At 38.0% G+C, this 23,303-nt stretch overlaps 1 protein-coding gene across 2 annotated transcripts; it reads right to left on the reverse strand.

The window, feature by feature from the left end:
• Positions 1-1,440: 1,440 nt before the first annotated feature.
• Positions 1,441-13,750, reverse strand: LOC139980994 (uncharacterized). Of its 2 annotated transcripts, none has more exons than XM_071993080.1 (6): positions 12,721-13,750; positions 11,520-11,692; positions 9,877-9,911; positions 9,330-9,462; positions 5,015-5,229; positions 1,441-4,656 (listed from the first exon to the last, which is right to left on the reverse strand). In XM_071993080.1, exons 1-6 carry the CDS (start codon positions 12,728-12,730, stop codon positions 4,482-4,484), a joined length of 741 nt encoding a protein of 246 aa, XP_071849181.1. In that variant the 5' UTR covers positions 12,731-13,750; the 3' UTR covers positions 1,441-4,481. The 2 variants fall into 2 exon arrangements, with proteins under 2 accessions (XP_071849181.1, XP_071849183.1); XM_071993082.1 differs by lacking the exon at positions 12,721-13,750 and adding an exon at positions 11,883-11,902.
• Between the last annotated feature and the right edge of the window lie 9,553 nt (positions 13,751-23,303).

Raw genomic sequence — 23,303 nt, forward strand, 5'->3', positions numbered from 1 at the left:
TGCTACCACTATAGCAGCCAGCAGTAACATGCTACCACTAGCAGCCAGCTGTGACATGCTACCACTTGCAGCCAGCTGTAACATGATACCACTAGCAGCCAGAAGTTACATGCTACCACTAGCAGTAACATGCTACCACTATAGCAGCCAGCAGTAACATGCTACCACTAGCAGCCAGAAGTAACATGCTGTCACTAGCAGCCATCATTAACATGATACCACTAGAGGTTACACACTACCACTAGCAGCCAGCAGTAACATGCTGTCACTAGCAGCCATCATTAACATGATACCACTAGAGGTTACACACTACCACTAGCAGCCAGCAGTAACACGATACCACTAGCAACCAGCTATAACATGCTACCACAAGCAGCGAGCAGTAACATGCTAAAACTAGCAGCCAGCAGTAACATGCTACCACTATAGCAGCCAGCAGTAATATGCTACCACTAGCAGCCAGCTGTAACATGATACCACTAGCAGCTACTCTAGCTGTAACATGCTACCACTAGCAGCTTGCTGTAACATGCTACCACTAGCAGTAACATGCTACCACTAGCAGCCAATTAAGTGATGATACCTAATATGTGAAGTTACTATTTCAAGATATAACTAGAATCTATCCATATACAGGACTCATTTTAAAGAAAATATTAAGGTTGTCCTTTGTCCTATTTGGTTACCCAAAGGATTTTTTGGTTGTCCAAATGAAAGCACCAAATATACTACTGGAGTTGCCCGACGTGGTACATTGCACACATCGTGTGCACTAAAGTTACTTAATATATGACCAGGGACTATAATGTTAGTTACGTACATCCCGCGGTTATCCAACATTTGGATTTTTAAAGAGCCTTGCGCCAGAGCCATACGTAAGTAATACTACAAGATATCGATATAGCCTTGTAGGTGAGCACCGTAACATTAGGCTGCACAGGCCTAGTCTATCGGCCTGAGGCTTAAGTCAAGTACTCCTTACGGAGATTGACTTTTTGAATATTTTTGATAGAACTGTAGTGTACAGCGTCCAAACCTTCATCTCCGGCATACATTTTGAAGGAAGCAAACTCCAAATACACCCACAGCTAGGCCTATGGAAAACATACAATCTTTTGGATTAATATATTTCTTTCTTTTGAAAAACCACAACTTCTTCTGAAAAGAACCAAAATTCTAATCATTTGATCAGATGTTTGAATTTGTTTGAAAACAAGCAAACCAGAACAATTACCAACTGCAAGTACAGAGATACAACAATTCCATTACAGAGATTTTCATGCTAAAAATAGTGGAATGGGGGTTTCCAAATTTCATTTCATTTGATTGGCTAATAGCCCTTACCATTGTGTACAAGCATTCTTGCATCTATAATGCTCAATGTATACAAAGGGTGTTGTTTAAATGCAACTTATTGTAACTATGGTAACTAGTCTATGGCAAACTGTCCGCTTCAGAATTTGACAATAATTTTGTTGTTGTTTACTAGTTACAGCTTTCATCATTTTCAAAAACCACAACTTCTTCTGAAAAGAACCAAAATTCTAATAATTTGTACAGGTGTGTGAATTTGTTTGCAAATAAACAAGCCAGAACAATTACCAACTGCAAGTACAGAGTTAACAACATTTCCATTACAGAGATTTTCATGCTAAAAATAGTGGAATGGTGGTTTCTAAATTGCATGTCATTCCATTGGCTAATAGCCCTTACCATTATCTGCAAGCATCTATAGTTCTCAATGTATACAAAGGGTGTTGTTTAAATGTAAGTCCCTGTAACTATGGTAAGTAGTTTTACTGCAAACTTTCCGCTTCACAATTTGACAATAATTTTTTTTTGTATACTAGTTACAGCTTTCATCATTTGATTTATTTGTGCACATTATCACTATAGGCTTCTGTTGCACATAAGCCAATGGTTGTGTCAAGGGTCATAATAACTATGTATTGTGCGTTCCCGTAGAGGTATTTTAAAGTGCACATAAGCCAATGGTTGTGTCAGGGATCACAATAACTATGTATTGTGCGTTCCTGTAGAGGTATTTTAAAGTGCACATAAGTCAATGGTTGTGTCAGGGATCATAATAACTATGTATTGTGCGTTCCCTTAGAGGTATTTTAAAGTGCACATAAGCCAATGGTTGTGTCAGGGATCATAATAACTATGTATTGTGCGTTCCCGTAGAGGTATTTTAAAGTGCACATAAGCCAATGGTTGTGTCAGGGATCATAATAACTATGTATTGTGCGTTCCCGTAGAGGTATTTTAAAGTGCACACAAGCCAATGGTTGTGTCAAGGGTCATTATAACTATGTATTGTGCGTTCCCGTAGAGGTATTTTAAAGTGCACACAAGCCAATGGTTGTGTCAAGGGTCATTATAACTATGTATTGTGCGTTCCCGTAGAGGTATTTTAAAGTGCACACAAGCCAATGGTTGTGTCAGGGATCATAATAACTACGTATTGTGTGTTCCCGTAGAGGTATTTTAAAGTGCACACAAGCCAATGGTTGTGTCAGTGATCATAATAACTACGTATTGTGTGTTCCCGTAGAGGTATTTTAAAGTGCACACAAGCCAATGGTTGTGTCAGGGATCATAATAACTATGTATTGTGCGTTCCCGTAGAGGTATTTTAAAGTGCACACAAGCCAATGGTTGTGTCAAGGGTCATTATAACTATGTATTGTGCGTTCCCGTAGAGGTTTTTTAAAGTGCACACAAGCCAATGGTTGTGTCAGGGGTCATAATAACTATGTATTGTGCGTTCCCGTAGAGGTATTTTAAAGTGCACACAAGCCAATGGTTGTGTCAGGGATCATAATAACTACGTATTGTGTGTTCCCGTAGAGGTATTTTAAAGTGCACACAAGCCAATGGTTGTGTCAGGGATCATAATAACTACGTATTGTGTGTTCCCGTAGAGGTATTTTAAAGTGCACACAAGCCAATGGTTGTGTCAGGGATCATAATAACTATGTATTGTGCGTTCCCGTAGAGGTATTTTAAAGTGCACACAAGCCAATGGTTGTGTCAGGGATCATAGTAACTATGTATTGTGTGTTCCTGTAGAGGTATTTTAAAGTGCACACAAGCCAATGGTTGTGTCAGGGATCATAGTAACTTTGTATTGTGTGTTCCTGTAGAGGTATTTTAAAGTGCATGTGTAAGACAAGATGTGATAAACTTTATGAAACCCCACAAAGGGTAAGTGAATGCTCGCATAAAAACAGTATTACACAAATACAAATATACTAAAAAAGACAAGGCCAAGGTTGGCTGACTTTCCCCGATTAAGTGACTTTCCTGTCTGATCATAGCTTCAATACGATAAGTAACTTCCAATCTAGCATTGCCACCCATGACACCAAATTATATTGCAAAACACCACAAATGGTAGAGTCATAAAACATGGAAAGAATGTTATTATTGACATTAAACTTATCCATCATACGCAGGCAATGCATCCTAGAATTTAGTTTCTTCATTAAAATATCTACATGGTCATATCAGGCAAGTAGATTATTTATAACCACCCGAGATATTTATAATTATCTACCCTAACAACAATACTTCCTTTAATAATGACATCATTTAATACCCCTTTGGACTTCCGAAAATCATTCACCATTTCTTTTGTCTTATTAATATTGAGTTCTAGAAAATTTTGCTCACAGTAATTTATCTGTTCTAGGTAGGCAGTATCATCATCCTTTTGTTATCAAACCCAATAAGGCAGCATCATAAAGTGTAACTATTGAGCATTTTTCATGATTTGCCCTTGCATCTGATGTATACAGAGGGAATAAGAATGGTGCTAAAACCTTACCTTGTGGGGTGCCAGTATTTGATATAATAACCTTGGATGTGCTATAAGATGTTCTAATATTGAATCCACCCAATTAAATCAGGGCATACGTTCATTTCTAATAACTTATTGACTAAACTGTGGGGCTGAATAGTGTTAAAAGCAGATGAAAAATAAAAAAAACATACCCTAGCAGAAAATTTGTATGTTCAAGATGTCAATACAGTTTTTTGAGACAGAATAAAATAGCATCCTCCGTACTACGCTTAGACCTGTATGCAAACTGAATCAGATCTAAATATTGGTCCACAATGGGTTTTAAAAACTTAAGAGCCAGATGTTCACATGTTTTCATTGCCACTGAGGTCAGTGCTACAGGTTTTAAATCATTCATACAATTTATATTAGGGTTTTTGGGGTATAGGAATAATGCATGATCGGTTCCATACAGTTGGTATTGTCATGGTACTAAATGAAAGATTAAAAATAATTGCAAATATATTGGTTGCTACCCATCTGGGCCAGAAGCCTTTGGTGAATTTAGTTTGGAGAACTCATGACGTACCTCATCAGCAGTTACAGTTAAAAACGGAGCAGGATATGTCCCGTGACTGGATAATTAATTATGCATGATTAATAACTTTAGATTATGTATAAGCTAGCCATCAGTCTACATGAACTGCATGTAAGGTGGTTGGCCAACAACATCCTGCATTATTGGGATGGCTCGGCCCAAGGCGATCATCCGTCGTACCATGTGCTCCATCTGGCTCCCTGGTCCCGTTTTACCAATTGTGCCCTTCATATCTACTTTAGAAACAAACTCCTCCACATGGACGACATCCCTGGAAGAGAGGGAAACAATATGTTTTAAATTAGGCTTAAATCGGTCATTGAAAATTCACTTTCACAGGGAAAGGTAGAGAAAGTTCAGGATGTTAGTTGTCCTTACTAACATTACCTATTTTTAACTTTATTTTCAGGACTACAAAATCTTGTCTGATCCACACGCCAATAACACATGTACCTGAAGTTCCAGTTTTGTGCAGGCCAATTACCCCTGTCATTGTAGTCACTTTCTATAAGCAGGCAAATGTCAAATGACACTGGCTAGTGAGAGCTGCCATCTTCTAAGGTGATTGAAAGGAGGCAGACTTATGAAAAAGAGCTGTTAAAGACCTTTAACATATTAAACAAACTTACCATTCTTGCTCAAGGTAAAGACCTGCTAGTGGAATATCTACTCTGTAAGCATCATCTCTAGGAGGATGAGAAGGATGCTCAATTGATTTTATCCCCGCAATAGCCACGTTGCTTGTCGGTTTTTTCACTGCTGCCAAAACTAAACTATCTCGTGCTGCAAAATTGCAACAACAGAGGCCTTGCGCTGGGATATCTTTGTAAGCTACAATAGCTCCCTATGTTGAAAAATATCAAAAAATATAGAAGAAAAATAACCATATATACACTACTCACTAACTTCATGGACAATTTTCTTTATAACAATTCTAGGAGACAAAAACACATCAGCTCTAATCTGCTAGTTTTAGCTACAAAGTTAACACAAGTCTTTCATGTTCAGAGTAGATAGACATGCATTATTTACATATATGTTTCAACAGTCTTCCTTAACGAGGGTCAGATTATACAATATTGCATGTATTGTGAAGAAACACATTGTTTGAACTGCAACTGTTGTTTTAAAGGATGACACAGTGATAGTGTATACTATTTAAATGCAGTGCATGTTTCAATATAGGTTACAATGTAAATGTATAGTATTTAAGAGCAGTTGCATGTTTCTATATATGTAGGTTACAATGATAGTTTATACTATTTAAGAGCAGTGCATGTTTCAATATAGGTAACAATTGGTAATGTACAGAATTTAAGAGCAGTTACATGTTTCTATTTAGGTTACAATGATAGTGTATACTATTTAAATGCAGTGCATGTTTCAATATAGGTTACAATGGTAATGTATAGTATTTGAGGTCAGTAACATGTTTCTATATATGTAGGTTAATGATAGTGTATACTATTTAAGAGCAGTGCATGTTTCAGTATAGGTTACAATGGTAATATACAGTATTTAAGAGCAGTTGCATGTTTCTATATATGTAAGTTACAATGATAGTGTATACTATTTAAGAGCAGTTGTATGTTTCAATATAGGTTACAATGGTAATATACAGTATTTAAGAGCAGTTGCATGTTTCAATATAGGTTACAATGATAGTGTATACTATTTAAGAGCAGTGCATGTTTCAATATAGGTTACAATGGTAATATACAGTATTTAAGAGCAGTTGCATGTTTCTATATATGTAAGTTACAATGATAGTGTATACTATTTAAGAGCAGTGCATGTTTCAATATAGGTTACAATGATAGTGTATACTATTTAAGAGCAGTGCATGTTTCAATATAGGTTACAATGGTAATATACAGTATTTAAAGACCAACTATGGAGACTTTTCGATGAACATAAAATCCCACCATTTTGCATGTATGTAATCCTTAACTCACTCCAATTACATAGCTGTAATTAACTTTACCAATTTCGGACGTTAAATACGTGAAAAATGGGAAGAAAAGTCAGCTTTTTATGAAACCTGTTTCAGACATTCCTGAAACATTCCGAAGACATCAGGTGACCATGTGACGTCACTGTTTGTATACCTCACTCACAACAATACTTTTAGTGTGTAAAGTTGTATACTTGAGCTGCCAAAAACATCAACGATATACTCCTTTTCCCCCGAAATGCCACAATTCTGTGTTGTTGGAGGTTGCAGTTATACCTCATCCAACAAAAGCATCAGCTTTTTTAGATTTCCGAGTAAAAGAACCGACGTAAAACGCCGCAGACTTTGGATCAATTTTTGAGATCCACGCGGAAAGATTTTTCAGCACCCTGAGTATCTCATGCCCATGAGTCCACATGCATGACCCTGCCTCTGTGTAAGCTGCAAATGTCTCATACTGCGAAAGTTATATTCTGTCGATAGCTGTGTCGGACCATGGCCGGACATAGCTAATGTCAAATTGACCGTAAACAAGCTCAGGACGTCTTTACATGTAACATTATATCACGCAATTGACAGTATAATATTTACCGTAAGAGATGACCGTGTATATACCGTGCCTATATATAGGGTAGGATTGTTAGTATATGTATGGCTCACAACATGTGTAAATAGTCATGCTATAGGATTTCATCGCATTTATCTATTTTCTTTGTTGTATTCCAGTATCGTGAGTTTGTGATACATTGTGTTATATTGTCCGTTATGTTTATTCCGGCATCTGCATGGTCCAAGAAATTGAATAAAAACGGTTCTTTGTAGCGATCGGACGTTTTATTTCGTTAGTGACTGTCTTGTGATTGTGGGATGTAACTGGCCAAGGCCTGTTTCAACTAGACCTAACTCTATGGAATTACACAGAGTCACGGTAGTATTTCGCCCAGGATTGAACGAGAAACGTGGATTTGGATATTCACTGCTAAATTTTGTTTATTGAAAGGATACTTTTTCTGTGCTTGTACTTTTGGATATTAAAAAGAGTAAGTACTATGTTCAGCTGAAGCTTAGTCATGTATATGCTACTCTGGTCGATTCGGGTCAGCGTCTTCTCGTAGTTGTTCGATTATGTTTAGTCTCTTTTTGGTAATTTGTTGACAGTAACGTAAGCCATTTTCCCGTCATATATCACGCATGAGGCATCTTTTAGGTCTATTCTTCTGTTCAGTTTACGGTATCTTGCGATCAAATTGTATTACGGAATCGCCAAGCTGCTTGCCAGCATGTTCTACAGTATATTGTACCGTACGAACCTATTGACGCTCCGCTATGTAAAAGATGCTTCCATTTGAGTGAAAATTTTGCTAATGAAATAACCAATGTTACTAAAATTTCTGCTTATAATTGTCTTAAAGCTAGTTGCTAACCTTCATGTGCTCTTGTTTTAAGCTAACAGCTATTCAAACGCTCGAAATTGGAAGTAAAAACAGTAAAATTGATCGCTGTCTGTGTACAAACAGTGCCTATATCAGCGTTTGATTTTCGCGGTATACAAACAATGACGTCACACAGTGACCAGAGGCTCCTTTGGGTCAATCTCTGTTTTCAGACATTCCAGAGGTTCATGTCACGTGACTACCCAAAATGTCCAGTTTCGTGGTCGTTTTTTGATGGGTTATAGTAGGTTTTCGAAGATTATTTTTTACACATGTTGATTATGGTATGTAAACTCCTAAATTAATGGAAAGTCAAAAAAAAAAAAAAAATTGCCTACATAGATGGTCTTTAAGAGCAGTTGTATGTTTCTATATGGTTACAATGATAGTGTATACTATTTAAGAGCAAAGCATGTTTCAATATAGGTAACAATGGTAATGTACAGTATAAAAGAGCAGTTGCATGTTTCAATATATGTAGGTTACAATGATAGTGTATACTATTTAAGAGCAGTGCATGTTTCTATATAGGTTACAATGGTAATGTGCAGTATTTAAGAGCAATCGCATGTTTCAATATAGGTTACAATGGTAATGTACAGTATAAAAGAGCAGTTGCATGTTTCAATATATGTAGGTTACAATGATAGTGTATACTATTTAAGAGCAGTGCATGTTTCAATATAGGTTACAATGGTAATGTACAGTATTCAAGAGCAGTTGCATGTTTCTATATATGTAGGTTACAATGATAGTGTATACTATTTAAGAGCAGTTGTATGTTTCAATATAAAGATTACAATGATAGTGTACAGTTTTTAGGAGCAGTTATTTGTATATATATATACAGTATGTAGGTTACAATGATAGTGGATATTTTCATTGAGCACATAAATACAGTGTAGTAATGGTCAAGTCCGGGAAATGATTTTGACCTGAATTTATATCACCTAGAACCAACACGTAGGCTATAACTTTAACTATTTTGAAACTGTTAGACTGAGCCATGTTCATTTGACATTTAAAAACCTTGATTCCAGTAAAATATTGTTAGTTTGTTACTCCATAACTTCTAAACTGTACAGTACAGTAAGAGCTTAGTATTTAATTTGATAATTCAAACATATTGTTTACCCATGTGTACTGACATACTGTATGGTAATTAGTATTACCATTGTAGAGAGAACAGGGAACCAGAAGGTTAATGTGAGTCACTGGCAAAATACATTTCCTTGCAACTTTTATCCTGTTTAATTTTTGTTCTCATTACATGACAGTCTACTTGACACCAACTATGCTCTTTTTTATTTTGTCTTCATGGTATTTTTGCTTAAAACATAAGGTAGTGGACTGCCTGGTCTTTCTTCACTCTTTGGCCTATGATATACATTGGTTAGAATAGTTGCTAATACTGTTGCCATCTACCTGGGCTACACATAGTTAATGAAAAGCTCACCAGTCAAGTCAATTTGACCTAATTCTCATAACAGGTTCCCATAAATCCATTGTTTTTGGTAACTTTTCATTAACATGCAAACAAAGTGTCTCTTAGCTTACCCCTCCAAGACGTTCAACTATCTGTATGTTACTTCCGTCCCTTTCCGGCATATTTCGGAAACCGAATGGTGGGGTTAGTAAATACACTAACACCTTCTCGAGGGGAGCAGTAATATCAATTTTCAGCCTCATCCTGTAAATATTATATAATAATAATTAGAGGTGCAGAGAGAAGAACACAGAGTTAATTAATATAACACCTACAGGGGAAGCAAATTAAGGCACCTAAGACCATCTGAGCAATGCCAGGAGGGTATCTTAGTAAGGAGTGATGGGTTAGGTTATACTGTAAACCATCTCAGTAAGGAGAGATGGGCAGAGTCTAGCTTGCATAAGCATATCTTGACTTTGTTTTGGTAGTCTCTAGTCTTTAATGCTGACAGCCTGACAAAATGTACATGCACTGTTCAAAGAAGGTCCGTAACTAAGAATGACTTACATTTTACTTTCACTGAACATTGTACTTTCACTGTAGTCATTAATGCTGACAACCTGACAAAATGTACATTCACTGTTCAAAGAAGATCCGGGACTAAGAATGACTTACATTTTTCTTTCACTGTTGTACGATCCTTTGCATGCCTGTGTCAAACAAAAGAAAGCAAGTAAAAGAAAGACAATTAAAGCAATATCAAGTAAAAAGTATAAAGAGAAAAAAACAGGCGCATCATGCATACTACAGTAAGCAACTATACCCACTGCTTTGGTACATCATTGTATGATTATGAAAAGAAAAAAGGTTACCAAACTTTGATGTAAAGTGTGTAGCCTTAAACTGTGTGTACACAGCTAGGTAGTGTGAGATTTGTTTGCTCTAGTAGGAACATTTACAATTACATGAGTAATGCAAATTGGATTACTTGAATTAATACTTAAAACTGCAATCAGGTAAAGCAAAGATTGTTGATCAACACAATCTTGTCCAATTAATCATTTTTTTTTTATCTTTGCTTTGCAATGCTTATGCATGCACATAATTTATAAACCTTTGAAGGAATTGTCTGGTGTGGAAGTTTTTCCTTGTAGATCTTATTTTTATCTTTCTAACCATGGGCCAATTTTTCCCCATTCAACGTTTTCTTCTTGTAGAAATGGGGTTTTCAAATTCACCAATTTCTCACCAAAAGCACCGTTGTTCGAACGCATCAATTTGGTGATTGACGTAGCTATGTCTATTTGCCTATCAGGCTATTTGCCTGCACTAGTGCAGGCAAATAGACAAAACGAGCGACTTGATGTTAGCACTCCTATTTCCGCAGCAAATACACTCTTGTGTGTACGCACAGGTGATTGGCTATTATATATTACGTGTACATCGCGAACGTACATATACAGCCTACCATGCCCAGTTGGTATATACGTACTTAGCGTTGTACATAATACACTCTCACACTCAAACAACAGTTCATAAACTGTTCTTTGAAATTGCTGAAATAAAATTCACAGATCAACTTTACAGTTAAAGGAAACTTGAAAAGTATTCGGAATGCCGAAAGATGAATCTTGACGGAATCGATATCAGAGCAGAATGTAGTACCGAGAAGCTTAGGCTTCGCAGAACTGTAGGATTGTAAACCTTAGAGTAACCTACATGCGAACATTCTTCGCGTTGAAGCTGAATAGCGTGATGTATAAACAACGAAGCGTCTGCTGTTAAAACTTATCTTACAGTATGTTACACAAAGACCACGAAACCACCGATCTACTACATACTGTATATGGCATAGTATCACATATATATAGTATACATATGTACCTAATTTATAAGAAATTTCGCCGAAAATTAAGGAAGACACATATCTGTATACAAACGCGGTTTTTGTTGTGATAACTGTAGGTACTGTACTGTACGGAGCGTGGCTTATATTGCAATATCTACGTTTGCTAAAATGATGTCATGTTCTTTAATGTTCAAATCATATTTGAAGTGTCCATCCTTAACGATTAAAAAATTGTTTCTCTGTCAAACGCAACATTAGCATTCTCAAACTTTGACTGTTTGGAAAATTATTTATTGTATTTCAAGGTTACTTCTTAAAGCAACCAGACAATCCTTTTAAGTTGATTTTCACCAGCTTTTGGAGGCAGTTACAGTAACTTGGGTAATAAATTAACACACAGTCACTTCTGAGCACCACAGAAAACAATAGTAAACCTACTGTAGACAGTTTAATATTATGGAATACTCACAGGAGCACCACACTCTTTTTTGTACTGCCTTAAGGACCAAGCACTTTCACTGAGAGTATGTAACTCCTCCACCTGGTGTATAAGACTTGCAACTTCTTGACCTCTTGAAAACTGACCTGTAGTTCCAGAGAAACCATATTTAACATCTGACTGGTCAAAGGCAGTAACTGAGTCTTAAAGGGAAAGAAGAAAAATTATGGATAAAAATGCTGAAAAGATACCACAAAGAAAACAGTTCACAGTTTTAGAACAATATCATACTAGTACTTAAAAATATACATAGGTATTTCTATCATTGAATTAGGTGGTTGTAAGATGAAACGTATCCTTCTAGTATAGTTATTTAGTAATACATTTATTTACACATTAGCAAAGCTGGATTTCCAGATGTTAGTCATTGATTTGACTTCTGAATGTAAGATTTATCCACTTCCAAAAAATGACATATGTTGACAAAACTGAGTGAAGGGACACTGCACCTATTTGAAAATCATTGCCAAAGTGTTGTCAACGACACAGAGCTCAGTCTACAGGGCTGAGTAGTCATAGGTGGAGTTAATAATTGCAAAGTGGCTATTCTTACGACTAGTCGTAAGAATAATTTCCGACTACGCATGCGCAGTTGCTATTTTTATGACCAGGAGTACTATTTTTACGACGAGGAGTAACAATAATTTCCGGTTAGGGTTAGAGTTAGGGTTAGGATTGAGGTTAATGGTTATGTTTAGGGTTAGGGTTACCCCTACTACATTCGCAGTTACTTTATCTACTTTACTGCGCTTGAATTCGCCTTTGTTGTAAGAATAGTTTATAAATAATTGTTACGACTAGTTGTAAGAATAGCCACGGCCTAATAATTGCTTAAACTAGTGAAAGTAAAATCACTTTTAATTTAAGTGTGAAAATTGCTGTGAGAAACAGAAAAATAGCTGAAAAGTGCTGCAGCTAGTATCAGGAGTTTCCCACTGGTTCCGGCCAACTTGACGGCCCTCGATCTGTACCCTAATCGAAATGTCTTCCCCTCGAACAATTAGAAGTGCCCTGATTTTAATGCGTAGCCTAGGTTTAATCTTTGAACGCTACTGTATTGCAATCAAGTCCCTAAGTATTCCACTGCACAAGCTAGGCTACGTAACTTACAGAAGCATTTATCTAACGTTGGCTAAGCTGTCCTAGATTTACACTATGGTGGGAAACTCACATTTCTCCATGTTCAATCCCGTGAGAAAAGTCTAATCTAACAGAGCCTAGAGCGGTTACTACTACTACTAGTATGTACAAAGATGTATGTGTAGAGCTCGGATGTGCTGATGGAACTCTGTTCTTGACAGCCAAAACCGGAATATGTTTGTTTGAGTTATTGATGTCTCAGTTCTGCTACACAGGGATCACGTTCGGGTTCCAAGTTGGTGTGCGATATAAATAGCGATGACGAAATATTAATCCCATGGAGAGAGTCCACCTAGCTGTACCTACCATAGCATAGACAATTTCCTGAGATATGCATATATATATGCTATACTCCCAGAGGTGCCGTAATGTGGACGGAAAATGTTGCCGTTTACAAACTGCACTATTTGTACTTCGAGCTAATCTCAACTCCAAAAGAGGATTGCTCCAAATTTTGTCAAGATTGAACTTTGTGGCTGTAGGTTCCCTCTCATATATATTTCAGAAAATTTCATCGATGAATTTGCGAATTATTGCGAAACTGGACCAGTGTTTCGGACATCACTTTTTCCGTCCACATTTATACACCAATTTGTGAGTGGCGTAGTTTGGGGTTAAATAACAAATGTTAAAAGTGATGTGCTTTTTCAATACTGTAATAGTTGTATCAAATAAAATATGTATCAGATGCATGTCCGTTCAGCCACATTTTACTACACGATAAAGTTAAACAACATGGAAAATGTTTCCGTCCACATTTTGGTGATGTCCGAAACATCATGAAGCAACTAATATATGAAGTATGTTAAAACCCACAAGACTGTTTTGTTACTCTAATTAAAGCATAAGTACTCCCTCAACTATACAGTATGTACATGACACATTTCCACTCATCCGTTTTGATTTTATAAACATTCCAATTTTTCCGTCCATGTGTGTGATGTCCGAAACACCAGTGATGTCCGAAACAAGTTTTAATTAATATTGCTTTATATTGCTTGAAAAAAAGACACAATAGATGAGCACTTCACATATTAATACAAGTTCCATTGTTACAAACATACATACTGCACTACTCAAAACTTTCTCCATCTTTACGAAATATCAGGTGCGTATCCAGGGGGGGGGGCGTTGGAGGCGCGCCCCCCGGATAACAAAAAGAGAAGAGAAAAAAAAGAGAAGAAAAAATGAAAAAAGAGGGGAAAAAAGAGGGGAAAAAAGAGGAGAAGGAGAGGAAGGAAGGGAAAAGAAAAAGAAGAAAGAGAGAAAAAGGAGAAAAAGAGGGAGTAAAAGCAAAACGCGAAGACACCGGGAAGAGAAAGAGGAACAGTGACATCATTACAGCGCTGAAGGGTAGCCAGTGACGGATCAATGATTTCGTAAAAGTGTGACTCACCTTACCCCTTACACCGACAACTCTATTTATTGACGTTTCCATTTTCCTCTCTCACTAATGATCTATATATATACTATATATGGTCTATCATAACGCGTGTGCAGAATTGTGCTATGAAACCAACTGTGGCTGGTCTCGAACTCGACCGTGTCGTCGAGGAACATGACGCATTTTGGAATGGGGGCGACCGCCCGCCCCCCCCCATTCAGAACTTTTTAAATGATATCGCTAAGTAATTTCAAAATAGAAAGTGCTTAGAGGCAACTTACAAGGCCTGGGAATGTCATTTCCAGCGATCTGGGAGACATTTTCGGCCAAAATTTGCTTGTACGCTTCGCGCTAACAAATGGTCCTGGATAGTGCCATTTCCAGCGATCTGGGAGGCATTTTCGGCCAAAATTTTCTTGTACGCTTCGCGCCAACCTATGGTGGCGCTACGCTTAGATAATTTGCCTACAGGAGCGTTCAACGTGTTCATGTCAATATCGATAAGCAAGCATCGGTTATTACATCGCATGCCATCATGTACCGTACGGTCCGTTAAAATTGCGCAGTATACCGCGGGATGCTAATGTAAACAACGACATGTCTCATGTAGATGTATAAAAAGCATGGAGGTCCAATTATGTCAAAACTCTCTTTTACATTAGTAATGGCGAATTAGGGCCTGCACCCCCGCCGCGCAGTGGCGGAGCGTCCATATGGTCAGCGGGGCTGATGCCCTCCCTGACGGGCTCAAATGGACTGCTGGCGCCTTTTTCAGCTCTTTACCACTTTTAATTATTCTAGATTATTGACTTTTTTATTGCGCTCTCATCTACTTATTGATATTTGTCACATTTTGTTGGTGTAATTTGGCGATGACACCTTATTCTTCGTTTATCTGCAAATTAGCCAGGCCCGGAAAGGGTCATTTCCTGCGATCTAGGGAGTATCTTTACTCAAAAATTTTCTGTACGCTACGCGCCAACCAGTGGTGGCGCTCCGCTTAGATAGTGTCGAAAGCGCCCCTTCAGACCATTCTCGCCACTCCTGACCAATACCCCTAGCTCCGCCACTGCCGCCGCGCCTCCTACGCCTATGTGTGTAGTGTTCGGTTTCGGAAATATCTGCTATTTTTTCATTTCCTTCAACCAAGTTTTATAATAGCCGTTATAACAGGTTTTAATATTTGTACACCAATAAATTAACTGTGTCTGAATTTTCGAAAATTTCTGACCAACATTCTACATCACACTTCCCTCTACTCGTGCAATTTTGACCGGTCTGTTAGGGGTTGAAGGAAGTTTTTTCTATATTGGTTGTCCATAGATGAAATTTTGTGAGTTTATTCACGAGAAATGTGAATTTTCAAATTCTGAACAAATATGGGGCTTAAAACCTTGAAAAGTGGGGCTGACGGGTATTGTGGGCCGCGACCTAGAATCACCTACAAAAGCAAAGACCCACAGGAGATGCGATCAGGTCGAACATGATGTGTGCCGGGTTGACAATCTTCAAAAAGGTTATGGATGGAAAAAAAACTATTAGGAAATACTTGGTTCTCAGGCAAAAAGTGTACATCTGGTTGGTCATTTCAAGCCCGAGAAGTGCCGTTTCCGGTGATCTGGGGGGTTTCAAAACAAGAAATTTTCTTGTACGCTGCGCGCCAACTGATGGTGGCGCTCCGCTTAGATAGTAATTCGCGCCCCCCGGGTTTGAAAATCCTGGATACGCGCCTGAATATTATAGCAAAATAACCTTAAAAGAATGTTTCGGACATCACCATGTGTTTCGGACATCACTTTTGTGAATCCAACATATTGTAAAACAGCAACAGTTTAAACTGAATGATTCAAGTGGTTGATTTAAGTGTGCTAGAATACACTAAGATCCTACAACAGAATGCTTCTTAACTTTGGTGTCATTTGACCAACATGTATTCATCTTTTGTTGACTTGTGACAAGTCTGAAATGATATTATACGTATTTGGATATGAATGTTACTGGTAACATCAAATTACTTGAATTTTTTCTAGATTTGACATCATTAACACTACAATTTTCCATCATTTAGTACTGAAGAAGTAAAAAATCGTTTAGTGATTTTTTTTTTCTGACATAGCATATATAAGGATGGCATCACATTATTATACAGTACATTAGAGAGTAATGCTGTAATTGCCTGCTATAGCTTGAATCAAGCTACAGTATTTGTCACAACCATAGATAGCCTATTTATAGGCTAGAAGAACTACATCAAAGGGCACGTGGGTACCATGCATGGACTGTCATGTGATGTGTTCCAGCTTCCTTGGCGGTACCTATTTGATATTTCCCAATATCATTTTGAGAATTGTAAAGTTAATTACACACAATTGGAATAGGCCTAGACGAGTTTTGTAGCATAGATCATGTTTCTATCACATTGTTCTACAACACAGTATGTCACCGTTCAGTGTCGTTTGCCGCCCTATATGTATGCAATCAGTGTGGTTCTATAATTCAGAGCAGTTTAACTATTGAGGGAACTTGATGGTTGTCAAGGAAAGCTACCAGTACTTTGGGAATATGTTAGCTAAGTAGTAGGACCGTAGAACGTGTCTGGTGATCTAACCTATAAATGTTGGTCAATGACTTTAACTACTATGTTAAGGTACAAACATTGCTAGGTAACTGTGTGTTGTCTGTTGCTCTAAGCCCACATATACATTTACTTAACTAGTTAGTAAATCACAATAGGCAATGTGGAGAGTAATGCATTACAGTATATCAGATTATCAGTACCACCCTGGAACACATTACAGTGCATGAACCTCTTCGACTGGTACGCGGATTTACAGTACTGTGTGATGAAACCTCCATGTTTACGCGATGGTGTCAACAGTATTGATATATATATACACAGAGTGGTGCATCATGCATGACCATGTTTTCAGTCAGAGTTGCTTCAGACTTCAGAGCTTAAGCGATAAGTATACAGATATTTATCATTATGAAAATGAAGGATAAATCTGAACAATTTGCTGAGCTGCTGTATACCCTTACATCCAGGCCATATACTAAACTGTAAGTTTAGGCCATAGGCTTAACTAATAGCAATGGTACAAAGTAAATCATAATTCATATGTCACAGGGAGTAAACAACAAAACATGAATACTTGTTTTTCATATGATAATAGCCAAGGCAAAATGATGAAGCTCAATAAAGAAGGATATTTAAACTAGTACTTATAGTACTAGTATAGGCTACTACTGTTGCTTAGCTGGGCCAGTGGAAGCAATCTTCAGCATTGGCAGATCCAGCTCAAAGCTGCATGGGGAGGGGGTGGGGCACCATTTGAAGGGGTTCAAAATAGTTGTTATTGCTGACATTACAAAAAAAAGACCAAGAATTACATTTTATTTAAAAAAAAATGAAACCCTCAGAAATGAAGCTATATGCGTCCTAATTGGAGGGAACATTTTGGCATTTGGAGAAAGAATAGAATGTCCAGGCAAACCCTGCAAATATTAACGATGAGGGCAAGATGCTATATATTGCACATACTTTTGCATTGCAAATTCAATGCGAATGTTGCTCAGGGCCAACAATATGCATGCTACACCATCATCTGGATCAAATGGAATCATATAAACATGAACTCATTTGAAATCGTGACAGAAAGCTGAACTTTTACTTTTTTTCTGGCAAGGTGAGAATAAACATCTTCAATGTTTTATGACAAGATAATCGCATACAAAATGAAAGAAAATATTACTACAGTAAATCTGGAACACACCAGAATAATAATAGATGAATGTACTCTAGAATAATGAACATTGATGAGCAAGAATTAAGGTGTATAATTATTTAATGTAGATACGACACAATGAAAAAGAATGGAATGGTTTAGTACTAAGCATAAAAATTCACATTAAAGGGCAAGTGTTCTCAAAATGATATTTATGTATGTTATAGAGCTCTAAAAATCATGCCAGGTGCTATTCATTCCATATCTATAGCATGTCCGGCTACAGAGTAATGAGCATTTGGAAATTCCTAAAGAAATAAAATAGAACGGCAAAACTAATATTTGATGACATCAGTTCCTTAGTTTTGTAGCAATTCCTATGTTTTATATTGTTATTCATAGTCATATAAACATGGAAGTTATAACCTTATCCGTTCTAAAATGTTAACATGTTATGTCAGCACTTGGGATCTAGATGATGTTTACACAATATTATTTATTTCACATGTAAGGAACGTGTGGAAACATGCGTATATATTTCTAAGGGAAATATAACACTTTTAGTAATAGACATGTATTGACATGAAAAATATGGTGTGGCCATTCTACTCCTATTAAATAACAATCTGCAAACAGTCATATCTCGGTAACTGAACATGCTATGAAGATGGAAATAGTGATACCCATACGATTTTCAATGCTCTATCAGATAAGTGAACTACAGTTTGAATAAATGCCCCCTTTAATCTACAAAAATAGGTTTGAACATGAAAAATACATATTTACAAAAGTTGAAATTGTCTTGCGGTTGATGAATGAAACAACGAATGAATAGGTTGACTGCGTCCAATTGATTGTCGAGATCGTGTTGACAGGCCTTCAGTTAGTTTAGTTTAGTAGAAAAAAAAGGATCAGGAGGGACACTTAATTCCCCATCAAGGACCCTATAGAGAGAGAAAAACAACTGAAGACACAAACACTCAGACCCGATTACAATGCTTAAAGTGCTTGTCCAAAGCATTCTTAAACCCATTGACACTACTTGCAAGTACAACTTTCTCAGGCAAACCGTTCCACTCATTCACAACCCTATTAGAAAAATTGTTATGCCGAATATTAATCCTACTTTGTGACTTTTAGAGTTTAAGACAATGACCTCTGGTACAACCATATTAGCAAACATGAAATAGTCAGTGAAGGATAAATTGTCAAAACCATACATATCTTGAAAACCTGAATCAAGTCCCCACGTAACCTCCTAAGCTCCAGTGTGGTTAGATCCAACAGTTCTAACCGCCTATAATAAGGACACTCTTTAAGGAACTAATCATCCTATAGAGTAGCCCTCCTCTGGACCTTTCAAGTACTTCCTTATCCTAAGCAAAATATGGGTTTCAAGCCTGCACAGCATACTCAAGATGAGGCCTAACCAACTGCTTATAAAGCCTTACCACGATGTCCTCTTTCAGAAAACTGAAGTTCCTCTTGATCATACCTAAATCCCTATTACCTCTTTTAGCAGCTTCAAGACAATATTTAGAAGGTTGCAGAGACGAGTCAAATAAAAGGTTGCAGAGACGAGTTGTTCAGTAGTATTGGCGAAAACAGCTGCCTACTTTCCTGGAACTTAACAAAGGAGGCTGTAGGAATAGTAATAAAGGCAACAATAATGTGTGGGTGCTCTCGTTGAACAGCGTCCTTAAACTGTTGGAGACGTGAGATTAGCCGAGGAGCAGTAACTGGAGATCGACGGAGAACTCTGTGACCTGAAGAATTGATGGCGAATTTCGTAAGGTTGTTAAATGCCTGCAGCAAAGCGAAGAATGACCCAGTCGTTGGTAGGATAGCGACGTATCTTATCTATGGTATACGGAGAGCAAGTCTGTAATAGTGGCTCCTCTTCTAATTACAAAAGTCTATGCTAAGTACAGGTCCTTCAGGTCTACGATAGTGATCGAAAGAATATGCCGTTGAATCAGCTAAAAACAGAAACTTAATGCGTGGTGATCCACTACGAGACATATTGGAAAACGAACAAGGAGACTTATCTATGAAAAGTTTATAATAAAGACAAATAATACACCAACCGCGATTGCTCTTGACTGTAAAAGGCTAGGTCAATGTAGACCGTAAGGATAGGCTGTCAGGAGTAATACACGAAATGGCATACCAACAGGTCTAGGCTAGTTGGCTGATAATGCTATAGTCCTACTGGCCACCGTTAACAACCGCTGAATTACATCGTAATAAAAATAGCTGTAAACACAAGATAAAAAGATTTTACAACGGAACGAACTAATCACGTCCGGGAGTCACCACTTTAGAGCTAACCAGCGTTAGCATTTTTACACTAGATTTAGCGTTTTTAGACTATTCTGGTGTTCTAGAGTACGTTTTTTTTTCAAAATTGGCCAAATCTAGCGTCTTTTGCCCAAAATTAATGGTTCACAAAAATATTGCACGTATCCGAAACATTAGAGGTGATATTACTGTTTGGTAACACACTGAACTTATTTATAGGTTACTTTTACACAGTTTTCGCGGTCGACATATTTATTATGAATAATGTAGAAGGTACGAACAGCTGAGGCGCACGTGTGCATGTAGTAAATGTGAGGAGCGGAACTGTGGGCTATTGTGTGAGTTCTTGTACACACTACGTATACAGACTACCGCGGATTGAGACGAGAATTGTTTCTTGCAGTTAAAATTTTGTCTGAATTAGTTGTAACTTTGTTGATTCTACAGTTGTTTTGTTATGATTCTGAGCCATTATGACTTGAACTTTGTTAAAATAATCATAAAACTGTCTATCATATCAGGTGCGTATCCAGGGGGGGGCGTTGGGGGCGCGCGCCCCCCGGGTAAGAAAAAGAGGAGAGAAAAAAAGGAGAAGAAAAAAGGAAAAAAGGGGGGGGGGAAAGAGGAGGAGGAGAGGAAGGAAGGGAAAAGAAAAAGAAGAAAGAGAGAAAAAGGAGAAAAAGAGGGAGTTAAAGAAAAACGCCAAGACAACGGCCCGGGAAGAGAAAGAGGAACAGTGACATTATTACAGCGCTGATCCCTATTATATACACAGGGTAGCCAGTGACGGATCAAGGATTTCGGAAGAGGCGTGTGCCTCACCCTACCCCTTACACCGACAACTCAATTTTTGACGTTTCCATTTTTCTTCTCTTACTCATGATCTATATGTATACTATATATGGTATATCATAACGCGTGTGTGTGTATATACGCCTTAATCAATTGTAGAACGGTGCTATGAAACCAACTGTGGCTGGTCTCGAACTCGACCGTGTCGTCGGGGAACATGACAAATTTCGGGAAGGGGGCGACCGCCCCCCCCCCCCTTCAGCATATTATTTAATGATATCGCTAGTAATTTCAAAATAGAAAGTGCTTAGATGCAACTTACAAGGCCTGGGAAGTGTCATTTCCAGCGATCTGGGAGGCATTTTCGGCCAAAATTTACTTGTACGCTTCGCGCCAACTAATGGGGGTGCTACGCTTAGATAATTTGCCTACAGGCTTCGCCCTATCCTTGGCAAATTCCTCGCTACGCGCCTGTTCGAATTTGTAAAGCAAACAGTAGATATCACATCATATCAGTGAGCATGAAAATGGCGTTCCAGGATGAACAGCCTCAAAATTGTCCGATTTGCCCGAAAAAAATAACCAAAAATTTTCGCGCGCTCCGCGCGCGTCCAACATGTCAATGTCAATATCATATAAGCAAGCATCGGTTATTACATCAGATGCCATCGTGTACCGTATGGTCCGTGAAAGTGGCACAGTATACCGCGGGATGCGAATTTCTTTTTCCTGAACCTTTCGGGCAGTGTACATGGAGTTTAGCCAATCAGAGCGAGGCTGTGTTGATGACGTACTATAGTAAAGATGGCGGCGTGCGTACCAAATGTTGAAGTGGGGAAATCACATTCGATAAGTCAACATAATTGTTGTACTACAGCAGAAAGTATTAAGGTATATAGGCCTTGCAATGATAACATTATACTGAATCACTGTGCACAACTTAAGTGACGTTTACATCGGTTTCTTTGTTGAAAAACGGCGATGTATGATCGCTGTCTGTTGTACAAATTTACAATGTCTTCAGATTGACATGACACTGTACTCAGTACTGTAGTACTGGTACAGTAGTATGTTACGTACTTACAGTTTAAACACATCTACACAGCAATATTTGTACACAGTGACAGTAGGCCTACAGCATTAGGAAATCTTATGATCTAGCTAGACTAGAGGCCACGGTAGCTATTACTAATAAAAATTGGACACCTAACGGAGGTCCGATTACAATCAAATAACTTTTCCTATAGCACCTCCTTGTGGGAGACGAGGTCCAGTAATTAACGGTTTATTGTGGAAACTGCCAAATATTTGTTGTAAACTGATGAGCGAATTATGTAAATAAGAGTGCAAGTACTGCCCTTGTTTTATTATGCAATAAATCCTCTCTTTTTAATTGTTCCAGAATGAATATCTGTTTCCCTTGTCTTTTATTCTAGCCAGTCATCTGCCTTTAAATTAGGATAAACTTTCCTAAAACGGATGTACCACATTTTGGGGCTGAGACCGATTTCCCTCTAATAAGATCTAGAAGGAAAATAAACAAAAGAAACTATAACTATATTTTTGCCACACTATCTTCGGAGTTTCATATATAAGATGACCATGCACTAAAACCATGACATAACTTATAATATCGATTTTCAATTCATGATATAATACTTGGACATAACTACTTGGACATGAGAAAAAGTGGGGGAAAATCCACACGTTGGCTCGAACTCGCGGTCTTTCGTTTTCCACCTTATGTTATTGAAGCGACGCATTTACCCGACTGACCATCTTTACTGAGTAGTACGTCATCAACACAGTCTCGCTCTGATTGGCTAAACTCAACGTACACTGCCCGAAAGGTTCAGGAAAAAAATTCGCGCCCGCTGGATGCTAATGTAAACAACGAAATGTCTTATGTAGACGGAGAAAAATCATGGAAGTCCAATTATGTTAATACTCTCTTTTACATTAGTAATGGCGAATTAGGGGCTGCAGCACCACCCCCTCCCGCCTCCTACGCCTATGTGTGTATTGTTCGGTTTCGGAAATATCTGCTATATTTTCATTTCCTTCAACCAAGTTTTATAATAGCCGTTAAAAGAGGTTTTAATATTTGTACACCAAGAAATTAACTGTGTCGGAATTTTTGAAAATTTCTGACCCACATTCTTCATCACACGTCCCTCTACTCGTGCAATATTGACCGGTCTGTTAGGGGTTCAAGGAGGTTTTTCCAAGGGCGGCGGAACCGGGGGGCACGGGGGCACAGGGGGCACGTGCCCACCCACTTTTCCTCAGGTTAAAAATGTGCCCTTTTTCTACATAAAAATTTAGGTGTCTCAAGTTAGCAAGAGGCCAGGGAACCAGAATGAACACTCGGGAAGGGCCGTTTCCGGCCATCTGAGGGGTTTGGTAAACCAA

The sequence above is a fragment of the Apostichopus japonicus genome, chromosome 15 (assembly GCF_037975245.1).
Source record: "Apostichopus japonicus isolate 1M-3 chromosome 15, ASM3797524v1, whole genome shotgun sequence".
Classification (NCBI taxonomy): domain Eukaryota; kingdom Metazoa; phylum Echinodermata; class Holothuroidea; order Aspidochirotida; family Stichopodidae; genus Apostichopus; species Apostichopus japonicus.

What these genes read in the sequence shown, in the direction of transcription:
- LOC139980994 (XM_071993080.1), bottom strand. An exon ending in TAGTTGAACGTCTTGGAGGG is followed by an intron (nt 5,230 to 9,329) that starts GTAAGCTAAGAG and finishes TTTTCAACATAG; the next exon opens with GGAGCTATTGTAGCTTACAA. An exon ending in CTTTACCTTGAGCAAGAATG is followed by an intron (nt 4,657 to 5,014) that starts GTAAGTTTGTTT and finishes CCTCTCTTCCAG; the next exon opens with GGATGTCGTCCATGTGGAGG.